Source organism: Papio anubis, chromosome 14 (genome assembly GCF_008728515.1).
Source record: "Papio anubis isolate 15944 chromosome 14, Panubis1.0, whole genome shotgun sequence".
NCBI lineage: Eukaryota > Metazoa > Chordata > Mammalia > Primates > Cercopithecidae > Papio > Papio anubis.
The window spans coordinates 93,498,934-93,511,249 of record NC_044989.1 but is presented as its reverse complement, the minus strand read 5'-3'; the positions used below and the strand labels follow the sequence as shown (position 1 = coordinate 93,511,249).

At 54.7% G+C, this 12,316-nt stretch overlaps 1 protein-coding gene across 1 annotated transcript in view; it reads left to right on the top strand.

Moving 5' to 3' along the window:
- SH3RF3 (SH3 domain containing ring finger 3) overlaps window positions 1-12,316 on the top strand; it is a 372,468-nt gene that overhangs the window by 274,452 nt on the left and 85,700 nt on the right. Inside the window, exon 5 of the mRNA XM_003909107.5 lies at window positions 11,339-11,442. Within this exon, the coding sequence (XP_003909156.2) occupies window positions 11,339-11,442 (104 nt within the window). The remainder of the gene's footprint in view (window positions 1-11,338; window positions 11,443-12,316) is intronic.

Sequence of the window (12,316 nt, the reverse complement as noted above, 5' to 3'; positions counted from 1 at the left end):
GGTTTTTCATGAATGGCCACCTGTAGGCCCCATGGAGCCCACCAGGAGACTAGCACACAGTCTATGCCTCAGAGGGTGGAAAGAAGGAAGGGCCTTGATCAGCACAGGTAAAGCAGGAGGAAACTAGGCCACTGAGGTCGGTGTCCTCAGGGCTACGATGTGAAGGCCCATGATGGCCCTAGACGGGAGGACTGTGAGGAGCTAAGAACCTTCTCCACCCAGTTCTCCTGACTGCCTCGGCCTCCCTCTGCCAGAGCTCATCTGTCCTCCTGCTCCAGGCTAAACCGCCTGCCTCCCCACAGGCGTTATCTGGATGCAGTGTGGGTTTGGGGGGCGAGAAAAACGGGGTCCCACATGCCCTCACGCCCAGGCAGGGTTTGCTCTCAGGACCTTGTCCCCCTGTCACTGTCCCCTCTACCAGCCCGTGAGCTTTGCTGTGGCAGAGAGTGCTTTCCCTCTCTGTATAGGCAGTGCCTGGCACTGGCACTCTCAGACAGAAGGACGGATAGACAGACACAGTGAATTAGAGTTGAACAAAAGGATATTTCAAAGTCCACCCCTCCTGCAGCCACTGCCTGTAAAGGAGGCACTTTCTGTTTGAAGGCAGAACGGATGCACAGTTGGATGTGGATGAATATTGTGCCTTTTATGCAAAGCAGGACGGAGATGCCTCTGGCCTGATGGGTGCGCACAGGGAGGAGGGTCCAGGGCCTTGCTACCATCAGAGGCAACAGGCAAGCGAGATCTGTGAGGAAGGCCATGAGCGGAGGCCATCCACGTCTCTTCCTGATAGAAGAAAGGCTCTAGGGCAAGATAAGTTGCTTCTTAGCTGAGGCTTGGGAAGCCCCGGGTAGGTGAGAAAGGGGTCCTATAACTTCCTTGACAGACCTCCCCTTTCCTCTTAGTGTTTTGAGATTTTCATTCCCCAAACTGGAGTCGGGTTGTGGATGCGCTCCTCCTGTATTCCACTGTTTTAATCCATTCTCCTTAGTAATATTGTGGGAATTCCTTGTTAAGCTTTTCATCACAACTTTCACTTTTTGGTTCCAATTATTGGTCCAGTAAGACAAGGGCAGAAAGGGGAGGAGGTTCATCTTCTCATCACAGACACCTAGAGCAGGGGCAGCAAGCTTTCTAAAGGAAACAGCCAGATAGTGAATAATCTAGACTTTGCAGCCAGGTGGTGTCTGCTGCAGTGACTCAGCTCCACCCTGCAGTGTCAGAGCAGCTGGAGACCGCAGTGAATGGTGGGCGTGGCTGGCTGCCAATAAAACTTTATTCACAAAAGCAGAATGCTGGGCCAGATCCCACCTGTGGGTGAGGATCAAATATCCAGCAGCAAATTTGGAACTCCTGCGGGGGCAGGTGGCCTGTGGGCAGCAGCGGAGGTGAGTTCTGGCCTCCATCTTCAGCGGCGAGCAAGCAGTTCCCCTCACCAGCTGAGAGTGCTGAAGTTATGTGGGCAGAAGGCATGGCCGCTGCCTCTCCCAGGACAGACCCCCTCGCTGGGGCTTCCTGGCCGCTGCCCTCCCCGAGAGGGAGATCGAGAGGCACGCGGGGCCTCTGGCTGCACAAGCTGCTTGCTCCTCTTTGCAGAACCAGGCAGAAGAATCAGGCCATAAATGTTTTATTCTAGAGTTTTCTTTGGGAAGCAAGTTCATGAGGGTCTGATTTACACCCCGTGTAATGGAGTGGGAGCAAGTGATGAATAACGCATGCCCGTTTCACTGCTCCTTGGGGGTGATAACAGTGTTTTCTGGACTCATATTAAAAGTTTAAACGAGATGGTTCTTCTCGGGGTCTTCGTCTGTTCCATAGTGTCACTGAAAGAGACTCGGAGCCCCCGTACAGCCTGCCAACCCCCAGACCCCCTTTTTTCCCTTTTAGTAATCCCAGCAGGAAACTGCTATGGCCTGGTTCCCAGCCACTGCTTAGGGGCCCCATTACAACGCAGCGGAGGAGTCTCTAGTGTCTGGTTACAACCGGGCGGTTTAGAATCGGGGAACCGTGGCCACAGCACTGCCGCCAGAGCTGACACCAGGCTTCCAACCAGGGGAGGCTGGAATTTGATGAAACATATTGCCGTCACAAATGACAGCCCAGTCTTTACTGACTAGCAGCTCCAGGGCTGTGTGCCATTCACCTGTGAGCTCTGTGATAGGGAGAGAGATGCAGGAGCAGTGGAGCTTGCCTGGATCCAGGGCACTGCACAGTCAGGCTGAGCTCCAGCCCTGACCTCGGTGCGGAGGGCCCCCACAGCTCCATGCACCATCAGCGCACACGCTGTCACTTTACTGTTTGCTTGTGCTAAGTTCCATCAGACGAGGCCAACCTCTCCTACCTATAGCCCTGCCAGCTGACCCTGCACTACTGCGCTCGTGTGAAATGCTCACGGGCTGTGTTGTTGAGCATCCTGCCCGAAGGAGGGAATGCTGGAGTGTTCTGTAGGGTCAGTGCGTCAGAGAACTGGGCCGCTGCATGGTTGGCCATCTCCTTCGGAACACGTGTGTCCACTTGCCCAGGCCAAATCCTGGCAGATATCCATTATGGAGCCATTTAAAAAAACCATGGTGCAAACCTACTTTATTCTAGTCGGAGCCTTTTCCTGGGCATGGGCTGCTGGGCGCGACTTCGTGGCAGACAGGGCTGCACTTAGCTTTGAAGTCGGAGCAGAGATTTCCATCGGGTGATCTTGGAGATAGGATGAACATCTGTCTGAGGGCCGTGTCCCCAGTTCTTTTTACTCAAAGGCACCTGGAACTCCTTCTCTTTTCTTGTTTTTATCACGGGCTGACTCCCTCACTCCTGCCAAGTCTTTACTTATCCCTTAAGGCCTGGAATCGTTTAAAAATCAAGCCATTAAAAATCAAAGCAGCATCAGAAAGGTGGCTCGTGGTTAGGAGGAAGCCAGGCCTGCGTCCAGGGCCAAGTGCCACGGTTGGAGCTGGAGGCAAGGAGCCCTCAAGTCCCCAGTGTCACAGTCAGCAACTCTCAGCCTCGTCGTGAAGACTTCAGGGGAGAGGAGCCATTGGTTGGGGGCTGGAAACGCATCCGGCGCAGGCTTTGCAGGGTGCTGGCTGTGGGGAAGCCTGTGCCTTTACTCAGGAGTTCCTGGTTACAGTCATTTAAAGGAGAGGCGCCTTGCCCTGCAGTTGGTTCCTGCCAGGGTTAGCAGTGGCTGCTCATCTCTGCCCCCCAGCAGGCCTCGTGTTCTTGGGAGTCACATTGTGTACAGCTGGGCCTGTGGCCCCCAGTGTGGCGCTGCTGAGCCCGTCACTGGGAGGACCGCTGACCCCCTCCCATTGTGGCCACCAGGAAGCTGCTGCTTGTTTGCATCCGTAGCAACAGAGACCAGATTCAGAGGACAGACTGACCCCGTCAGCATCAGGAAGCCACGACCAGTGTGCCCGCCACTTCTTTGTACTTTTAGTTTCTATATCCCTGAGGGCAGAGCCCAACCCAGCGTTGCCTCCTACACAACAGGATGTCCCGTGGCACCTCTCGCTCTGGGCACCACACCAGACATCCATGCTAGGAGGGCCGGCCACACGGGAGCCACGCTCAGCCATGTCAGTTTTAGGCATTCTTCATCTTGACCTTTGGGAAAAAGCATTTCCACACATCTGACCTCTCTCTCCGCTGCTCGTTCCAGCTCTAAGTAATAGCTTGTTGTTAAATCCCACATATTTGCTAGGAGCTTTCGCTGTATCAAGTGTCAGCTGAAGGCCAGGATTCCAGTGAAGCCACCAGAATGTCTCCCTCCTGCTGTCTTTAGGGACAGCCTGTGTCAGGGTAGCCAAGGCCCCAGCCCCCTAAATGGGCCCTGTGGCAGCTCCCACTGTCCACGCCCCAGGCTCCTTGGCTGAGCCCTCCCGAGCCTCCTGACACCCAGCCCTGTGGGTTGCTTTACGTTGGACTCACACAGGGCAGTCGGTGGAGGCTGGCACAGATGGGATGGTGAGCCTTTGGCCGCCGTGGTGCACGTGCATGTGCTCTGCACGGTGTGCACTCTCAGCCCAGCCTTCAGCCTCTGCCCAACAGACAAAACACAGTCTCCTCGGTCTCTCCTGGCCAAACACATTGCCCCCCTTTCGCTGGAGTATGGCTTGAGCAGCTCCAGGACATTGGGAGGTGGAGATCCAAGTGCCGGGGCAGGCTCCAGGCAGGCCACCCTCCCAGTGTGGCCCTACCGTGGCTCTGGCTGCACTTTGCTTGTGCTGTGCTGGTTTGGGACAGCTTGGCTGCTTGTGGAACATTTATCAGAACAGGACAGCAGGCATGGTAACAAGAGCAGGACCAGTGCGTGCCTATCATCTTACATACCCACTCTTCCTGCTGCTGCAGAGCCGAGTGCCCAGTGCCTGGGAGCACAGAACTGCCGGCCCAGCCCCTGCTGGTGCTACAGGGTCACCCCTGCCGTTTGTCAGCTCCCAGGATCCCGTGACAAAGATGGCACATGGGGGACTGAGACAGACACAGGTTTACCGTCAGCCAGACCTCAAGTGTTAACTCTGTTATTCTTCTCATACCACTGTGGAAATGTTTCAGGAAACCATTGTCACTTGATATTAAAGTGTAGATTAAAAAACAATACAATTATCCCAAAAGGCAGCTCCCCAGAGGAGCAAAGTTATGGTTTGGTATGTGAGTTTCCTGACTTTTTGCCATGAAAGTACATGTATCACTGTCAGAAATTAGATAAGCCTTCATATGCAAGGCTCTCACCTCCATTTCCACTCTGCATACCTTACATGGCCCTTCAGGCCTGGCCATGGAGACCACGGCACAGGCGGTGGGGCGTTCTGTTTCCTCATCAGCCTGCCAGCCGTACACCGTGGGATATTTTAGCTTGCATCAGGAGTGCAGGTTTTTCATATCATAAACAGTGCTGCTGTGAAATCCTTACCTGTACCTCCATTCTGACTTGTCTGATTATCATTATTTTATATGTGTATGTATGTATGTATGTGTGTGTGTGTATATATATGTACTTTTGAGACAGTCTTGCTCTGTCGCCCAGGCTGGAGTGCAGTGGCATGATCTCGGCTCACTGCAACCTCCACCTCCTGGGTTCAAGCAATTCTCCTGCCTCGGCCTCCCAATAACTGGGATTACAGGTGCCCGCCACCATGCCCAGCTACATTTTGTATTTTTAGTGGAGACTGGGTTTCACCATGTTGGCTAGGCTGGTCTCAAACTCCAGACCTCAAGTGATCTGCCTTCCTTGGCCTCCCAAAGTGCTGGGATTACAGGTGTGAGCCACCGTGCCTGGCCTGTCTGATTATTTTAGGATTCATTCTTAACAGGAAACTGCTGGGGCTACAGGCTTTTTTTCCTTCTCTGTCTCTGTCTCTCTGTCTCTTTCTATTTCTGTCTGTCTACCTCTGTCTCTCTCTGTGTCTCTATGTCTTCCTGTCTGTCTCTCCCCCTCTAGAATGGAGAACAGCTTTGTCTACAAGCCCAAATCACCAAGACGTGGGGCTGACTGTGTGAGAACTTCTCCGGCCCCCCATTCGCCTCCCTATTCTGTGCACTGGGGCCCTGCCCCCACCAGCCCTCCACACAGCACGGGCATGTCACGAGGGCCATGCCCTGCGGGACCTGAGTTTGCAGGCTTCTCTGGTACCAACTATGGCAGAACGGGACAGAAACCAGGGGACTGTGGGTCCACTAGCCCAAGCCAGGAGTGAAGGCTTTCCCTGCACGGAGCACACTGGGGTCCTCTGTGTCCTGTGAGTGGGATCAAGAGGTGTAACTCCCCTCCAGTGGTCCCGCAGGGGTAGTCACCTGCCCCAGGAAGCACCTGTGCATGTCAGCCAAGACAGCTGGGTCCGTCTAGGTCCTCGGCTTCCTTGGCCATTCCACAGCGTGCAGCTCAATGAACAATGACATTCCCTTTGAAGCACCGTCTCCCCTGGACTGCGGGTCTCCTTCTGTTTCTCAGGCTGCCCCCTCTTGGCCTCCGTCAAGGCCCTCTTCTGGGTGGCGTCCCGCAGGCAGGGCCAGGGCGTCCTCCCTCCTCACTGTCTCCCAGGCCACTGCACCATCTACCCTGTTAGCTTCAGGACAATTATCACGAGCCTTTGTTGAGGGCCTATTCTGTGGACTTAGAGCGACTGCTTTATAGACTATGAATTGTCTTACTTCGTACTACAGCTCTGTAGACCATACGAGCCTCCACCACCCCATCTTCTCATGTCTTGGGGGCTCTGTCATCCACTGCTTCATTTCTATAGTCTTGGGAGCTTTGATTCAGGTTTCATCTGGTTTTTCAGTTTTTTAGGCAGGAGGGTAAACCTGGCCCGTTACTATTACGGTCAGAGCAGAAGTTCATGACCCTCAATGGACACGATGATAGATCGGAGGCTCACAGGTGCCATCTTGGCTATGGTCACAAACACAGGTCACGCACCTGGGAGCTAAGGGCTTTGCCACGAGACTGCATTGCCTCGTAGATCAGCTATACATACATGACCCCAGATCTGCTGCCCAGGCCAGTCCCCTCTGAGTTCCTGGTTGGCGTCACCAGCACCCTCATCATCCACACTGAGACATTTCCAGGCACACCAAATGCTGCGTGTCCAGCAGCGAGCTCATGGCCTCTCTGGTCTCTTGCTCCTGTCTCTCCAACAGCCTCTCCATCTGGCCAAGGCTGGAAACTCAGCCCATGCTCCTCCCTCAGTGTCCTTCAGACCTAATCTTGTTGGTGGAGAAGGGAATGATGGCCCCCACACGTATCCAAGTGCTGATCCCGGAACCTGAGAATGTGTCATCTGACGTGGCAAACGGGAAAAGACCCTCAGATGGAGATGCTCCTGGATCACCTGGGCCACCTCAGCCACAAAGGCCCTCCCGAGAGGGAAGCAGAGGCCAGAGTCAGGGAAGGGGATGGGGTGGTGGAAGCAGAGGCGAGAAAGAGAAAGACGCGCCACTGCTGGTCTTAACGTGGAGGGGGCCAAGGAAGGTGGGCAGCCTCTAGAAGCTGCAGAGGCAGGGAATGGAGTCTCCTCCAGACTCCCAGAGGGAACACAGCCCTGCCACACCTTGATTTTAGAACTTCTGACTTCAGGACCTTCTGTGTGATTGTAAGCCCCTGAGTCTGTGGCTGTTCGTTTCAGCAGCTGTGAGGAACTTACACCACGGTGTGGTGGCTAAGCACGTGGTCTCTGCATAGGCTGAGTTCGAAATACCCATCCGCAGGCTTGCGAAGGTTGAAAGCGTTGTTCTGGGGAAGTGCCCAGAGCTGGGCCCAGCCATGGTAGGCTCTGCACAGGGCGAGTGCTTCAGTCACAGGTGCTACAGTCGCGGCTGCTATTCCTACTAACAGCCCCCTGAGCGCGTCCAGGTCCCCTCCTGGCTCCCTTGCCGTCTGCCGGTGCAGGCTGGGCTCCCTCGCACTTCCTGATGGGTTCCCTGCAAAGCTGGCAGGTCCTGGCCTGTGGCTGCCTTCTCCCTGCCCGTCTTGCAGGGATTCCGTGCCCTCAGAGTGAAGGCCCTCTCCGGAGGCCCTGCACAGCCTGTCCTCATCCCATGGGGATACTGCCCCCTTTGCCTCCAAACCCTCACTTCATCTGGCCTCCCACATGAGCTGGCCCGGGCTCCTCTAGGCCCACCACCCACCCTCACCACCTCCCTGCCATGGCTTAAGTGTCCCCTCTGAAATTCATGTTGAAATTTAATCCCCCAGACGCAGCGCTGAGAGGTGGAGCCTTTAAAAGGCAGTTAGGTCTTGAGGGCAAGGCTGAATCATCACTCGTGGATCCCTAGACTCATGGGAGCGGGGCTGGTGGCTTTCTAAGAAGAAGGAGCAGGACCTGAGCCAGCACGCTCAGCCCCCTCATCATGCAATGCTCTGCGGAGTCCCCACCAGCAAGAAGGCTGTCACCAGAAGTGGCCGTGCGGCATTGCACTTTTCAAGTCTCCAGAACTATAAGAAATAAATTCCTTTTCATCATAAATTACCCAGTTTTAAGTATTCTGTCGTGAGCAACACTAAACAGACTAAGACGTTCCCTAACAAGCCTGCCTTATGCCTTTCGAAGCCCTCCCAGCCACGCCCAGCCCAGGTTGGGTACCTGTGTAAGGGGCCTGTGCACGCTGAACTTCCCGGGGCTCCTGCATGCTTAGAATTACATGTCCAAGCCAGGCACAGTGGCTCACACCTGTAATCCCAGCACTTTGGGAGGCTAATGAGGGCAGATCACTTGAGGTCAGGAGTTCAAGACTAGCCTGGCCAAAATGGTGAAACGGTGTTTCTATTAAAAATACAAAATAGCTCGGCTGACTGCAACCTCCGTCTCCTGGGTTCAAGCAATTTTCCTGCCTCAGCCTCCCCAGTAGCTGGAATTACAGGCATGCGCCATCACACCTGGCTAATTGTTGTATTTTTAGTAGAGATGGGGTTTCACCATATTGGCCAGGCTGGTCTCAAACTCCTGACCTCATGATCTGCCCGCCTCAGCCTTCCAAAATGCTGGGATTACAGGTGTGAGCCACTGCACTCGATATTGTGCCACTGCACTCCAGCCTGGGTGACAGAGCAAGACTCTGTCTCAAAACAACAACAGCAAACAAAATAATAGCCAGGCGTGGTAGTGTACACCTGTAATCCCAGCTACTCAGGAGGCTGAGGCAGGAGAATCGCTTGAGCCCGGAAGCAGAGGTTCCAGTGAGGCGAGATCTCGCCACTGCACTCCAGCCTGGCGACAGAGTGAGACTTCATCTCAAAAAAAAATATGTCCAGTGTTTGGCCACCTGGATTGCAAGTCCCACACAGTCACAGGCCATGGTGTTCCCCATGGAGGCCCAGGGCCAGTTCCGACTGCCAGGTCATTGCGTGTCAGTGTGTAGCCTGTTATCCCTGTGCTGGAACTGCTTGGTAACTATTTGAATGGGTGAGTGAATGACCCTAAGATCCTTCCCACACGTTTCTTCAGTGGACACTGGAGAAAGCAGCACGGGGACACCCTCTCCTCTGCACAGATGCCTGCGGCAGGGAGGGCCTGGTGGAGAGTGAGGTGGCAGCTTCTCCTTCTCCCTCCCTTGGGGTGTCTCTGCCCTCATACTCGCTCTCCAGCCCCCACCTACACCTCCATGGATGGTGACCCATGATCTGGACCGGCTCTGGGGAGTTTTCTAGAAGGAAAGTGATCCTGGCATTGTTGGGGATACCTCCTGGTCCCTGTCTCCCTTCATGGAGAGGGCAGGTGTCCCGGGCAGACAGAAGACCCTGGAATCCATCCGTGGGAAGGAATGCCCCCTTCCAGCCCTGTTCCCACGCGGTGCTCAGCCTTTCCTGCTTCTTCATGTAGCCGAGGGACGAGGTCCGTGAGGGGCTGCCCTCTGGACACCTGGCTCTCTCAGGAGCCTTTGAAAATCAAAGGTTTCTCTCACAGTGTCTGCATTGCAATGGAAGTCATTTGAGACGTGGAGTTACCCTAGAGACATGAGGGGAGTCTCTCGGTTGCACCTGCTCATGCTGCTAGGCGCACTGGGGTTTAAACAGGAGGAAGAAATCATTTCTGACTTTGTAGACGCTGCCTGCGTAGCATGGTTTTAGGCTCTGCTCATGATCACTGGTCAGGGAGGGCTGTGACCAGCCAGGGAGGGCCAGGTAGGTGGCTGGCAGCATGCAGAGGTTATCAGTTAAGCAAGGCCAGACCTGGTCAGTGAGTGATGAGAAAGCTGAGAAGCTTCTTGCTCCTAAGCTAAGAAGGTGGTGTGAGGCCAGTCAGGGTACAGGGCTGGCTGCCTGCCTGGGGCAACTTCCAGGTGGCTCTCCCTCCCATCTGTGTGGTCTCTGCTTCTAGTGCCTTTCACTTACCTGAGGACACACACTGGGGACACAGGCACCTTCCCCATTCAGAGCCAGGCAGCCCCCGCACCCCACCAAACCTGTCTTTGTCCAAGGTACCTGCAACCTGGCCGCATCCTCTGCTCCAGTTTCTGCCGGGACACCTATTCTGCCCCTCGTCAGGCCTAAATGGGATCCTCGAGGAAGGGAGGAGACGCCTGGCTCCCTCCTTGAAGGGAGGTGGACCCCATCCTCCTCCAGGCTCCCCGACAGCCCCTCTGATGGGGTGTCCTGGGGCTTCCAGAGCAGTACCACAAACTTAGGTGGCTAAAAGCAACAGAAAGTTGTTCTCTCACAGCTCTGGAGGTCGGAAGCCCCAAGTCAAGGTGTGGGCAGGTCTAGTTCCTCCCGAGGCTGAGGGGAGTCTGTTCCAGGGCTCCCTCCTGGCTTTGGTGGCTGCTGGCATCCTCAGCACCCCTTGGCTTGTGGATGCATCACTCCCGTCTCTGCTCCGTCCTCACATGGGCTTCCTTCCCTTCCACATCCCGCTCCTCCTCCTCTATCTTGTAAGGATACTCGTCATTGGATTTGGGGCCTGCTCTAATCAAGGATGATCTATTCTCAGGCTCCTTACCTCATATCTGCAAAGACCCCTATTCCAGATAAGACCACAAGCACTGGTGCCAGGGCTGGGACTCGGACAGATGTTTGAGAGGGACACAGGTCAGACCCCTCTGCCATCAAATGCCTCTGAACAGGAAGACAGGACACTGTCCTAGGGAAGGCTGAGGCAGGGCGAGCAAGCTGGGTGGTGGGGGGACCTGGGGGCAGCTCTGCCCTGCACGGGCTGGGGCTGAGGATTCTCCATGTAGGAATTCCCTTGGCAAGACCATGATGCCACCCAGATTCCTCCCTCACCCCCTCACTGCCCCCGGAGAGCACAGCGCACCACTGATGCTGACTGTTCCTCGGGTCATCTCCTCACTTAAAAAATCCTTGAAGCTTGGAGCACTTTGGGGTCTTGGGGGGAGGGGGGCGCCCTATGACTCCCGGTCCTCTTGGCCTGCTGCTCTGTCTGCTGTCATGGGACTAATTTTCTTTAGGGATTAATCTCCAGTTCCTGGGGATGCTCTTTAAATAAGCTCTGTTTCCTAGCGTGAAAGATTTCGTGTGGATTTTTTTAAACAAACACAATAATAATTAATTCAAGGTCTAAGAACAAAGCGAGGTCTGGAACACGGCCTCTCCGCGTCCTGACTATAGCGTGACGCTGACCAGCCTGGACGCAGGCCGTAGAAGGCTCCCTGAGCTGCTGGGAAGGGGCTCTCGAAAACCACCTCAGGGCAGGGGTCCTGGGCTGCCAGGCTCCCTCCCATGATTGGAGAACCATTTTGACAGTCCAGGTAGGCACGGCACTTTGGAGGCCAAACAGCCCGGCAGCTGGGGAAGCACAGGCACCTGTGGATGCAGCCTCACCTTGCATTTCTCTTTCCCTTGGATGGAGTCTCTGTCTCCTCACTCCTGTCCCCTCTTGTCTGTTTCCAGGATGCCTCCTCCTCGGCAGGATCTACCCCCACAGCTGTCCCGCGAGCTGCCTCGGTGTCTGGAGAGCAGGGCACGCCTCCCAAGGTCCAGCTGCCCCTCAACGTGTGAGCTGCCCTTTGTGTCTGTTGGGGTCCCGTGCCTGCAGCCCTCTCTCCTGCCTGGGCTGGCCTGTCCACGTGTGGTTTCCGCAGGGTTTTTCCATGTGTTACTAGTTGACCAGTATAGTTATGTGCATCTAATAACACCACTGAAAGGAGAGTGTGGAAGACAAAAGTCTAGCAGTTCCTTTTGATGTTGATGTTTCTAGGACATTTCTTCTAAGCAGGGAGGATATTCAGAGTATTCACAATGCAGGTCCCAGTCAACAGGAGAGGAGCCAGCCGTAGTGTGGAGCAGGCTCTCCATAGCATGGAAAGTCCGAGATTGGGGGGGAGAGGCAGGAGGGAAGCAGGTGCGCAGAGCAGCGGGTAGTCTAGGAGCTTGGGCAGCCAGTAGTCACCAACTGCTTGGAGGTGGTTCTGTGTGTCAGCCTCCATCCCAGGGCCACACCAGCGCATGCCAGCTGCATCTCATCCCCAAATATAACCAGATGAATCAGTGCTAGGAAGTGAGATACTTATCTTGTTTAGAACATCTGCCCAGTTAAATTACAGCTCTTAACAGATAAGTGCAATTTTAAAATTCCCCATTTAAATCATGCTCTGAAGAATTAGACTCCCTTTTGCTCTTGTGTTTGGCAGAGCTCAGCCACTGGAATGACTGTGTTAAGGTGAAGTCTATGAACTTGGCAAACAATATGACAAATACAGAAAGCTCTGTCAATGCAGGCTGGGTCAGAGGTCAGAGGGACACTCAGAACCTGTGTTGTTGCAGAACAGGATGTATTTCTTTTTTTTTTTTTTGAGGTGGAGTCTTGCTGTGTCTCCCAGGCTGGAGTGCAGTGGTGCAGTCTCGGCTCACTGCAAGCTCCACACCCCA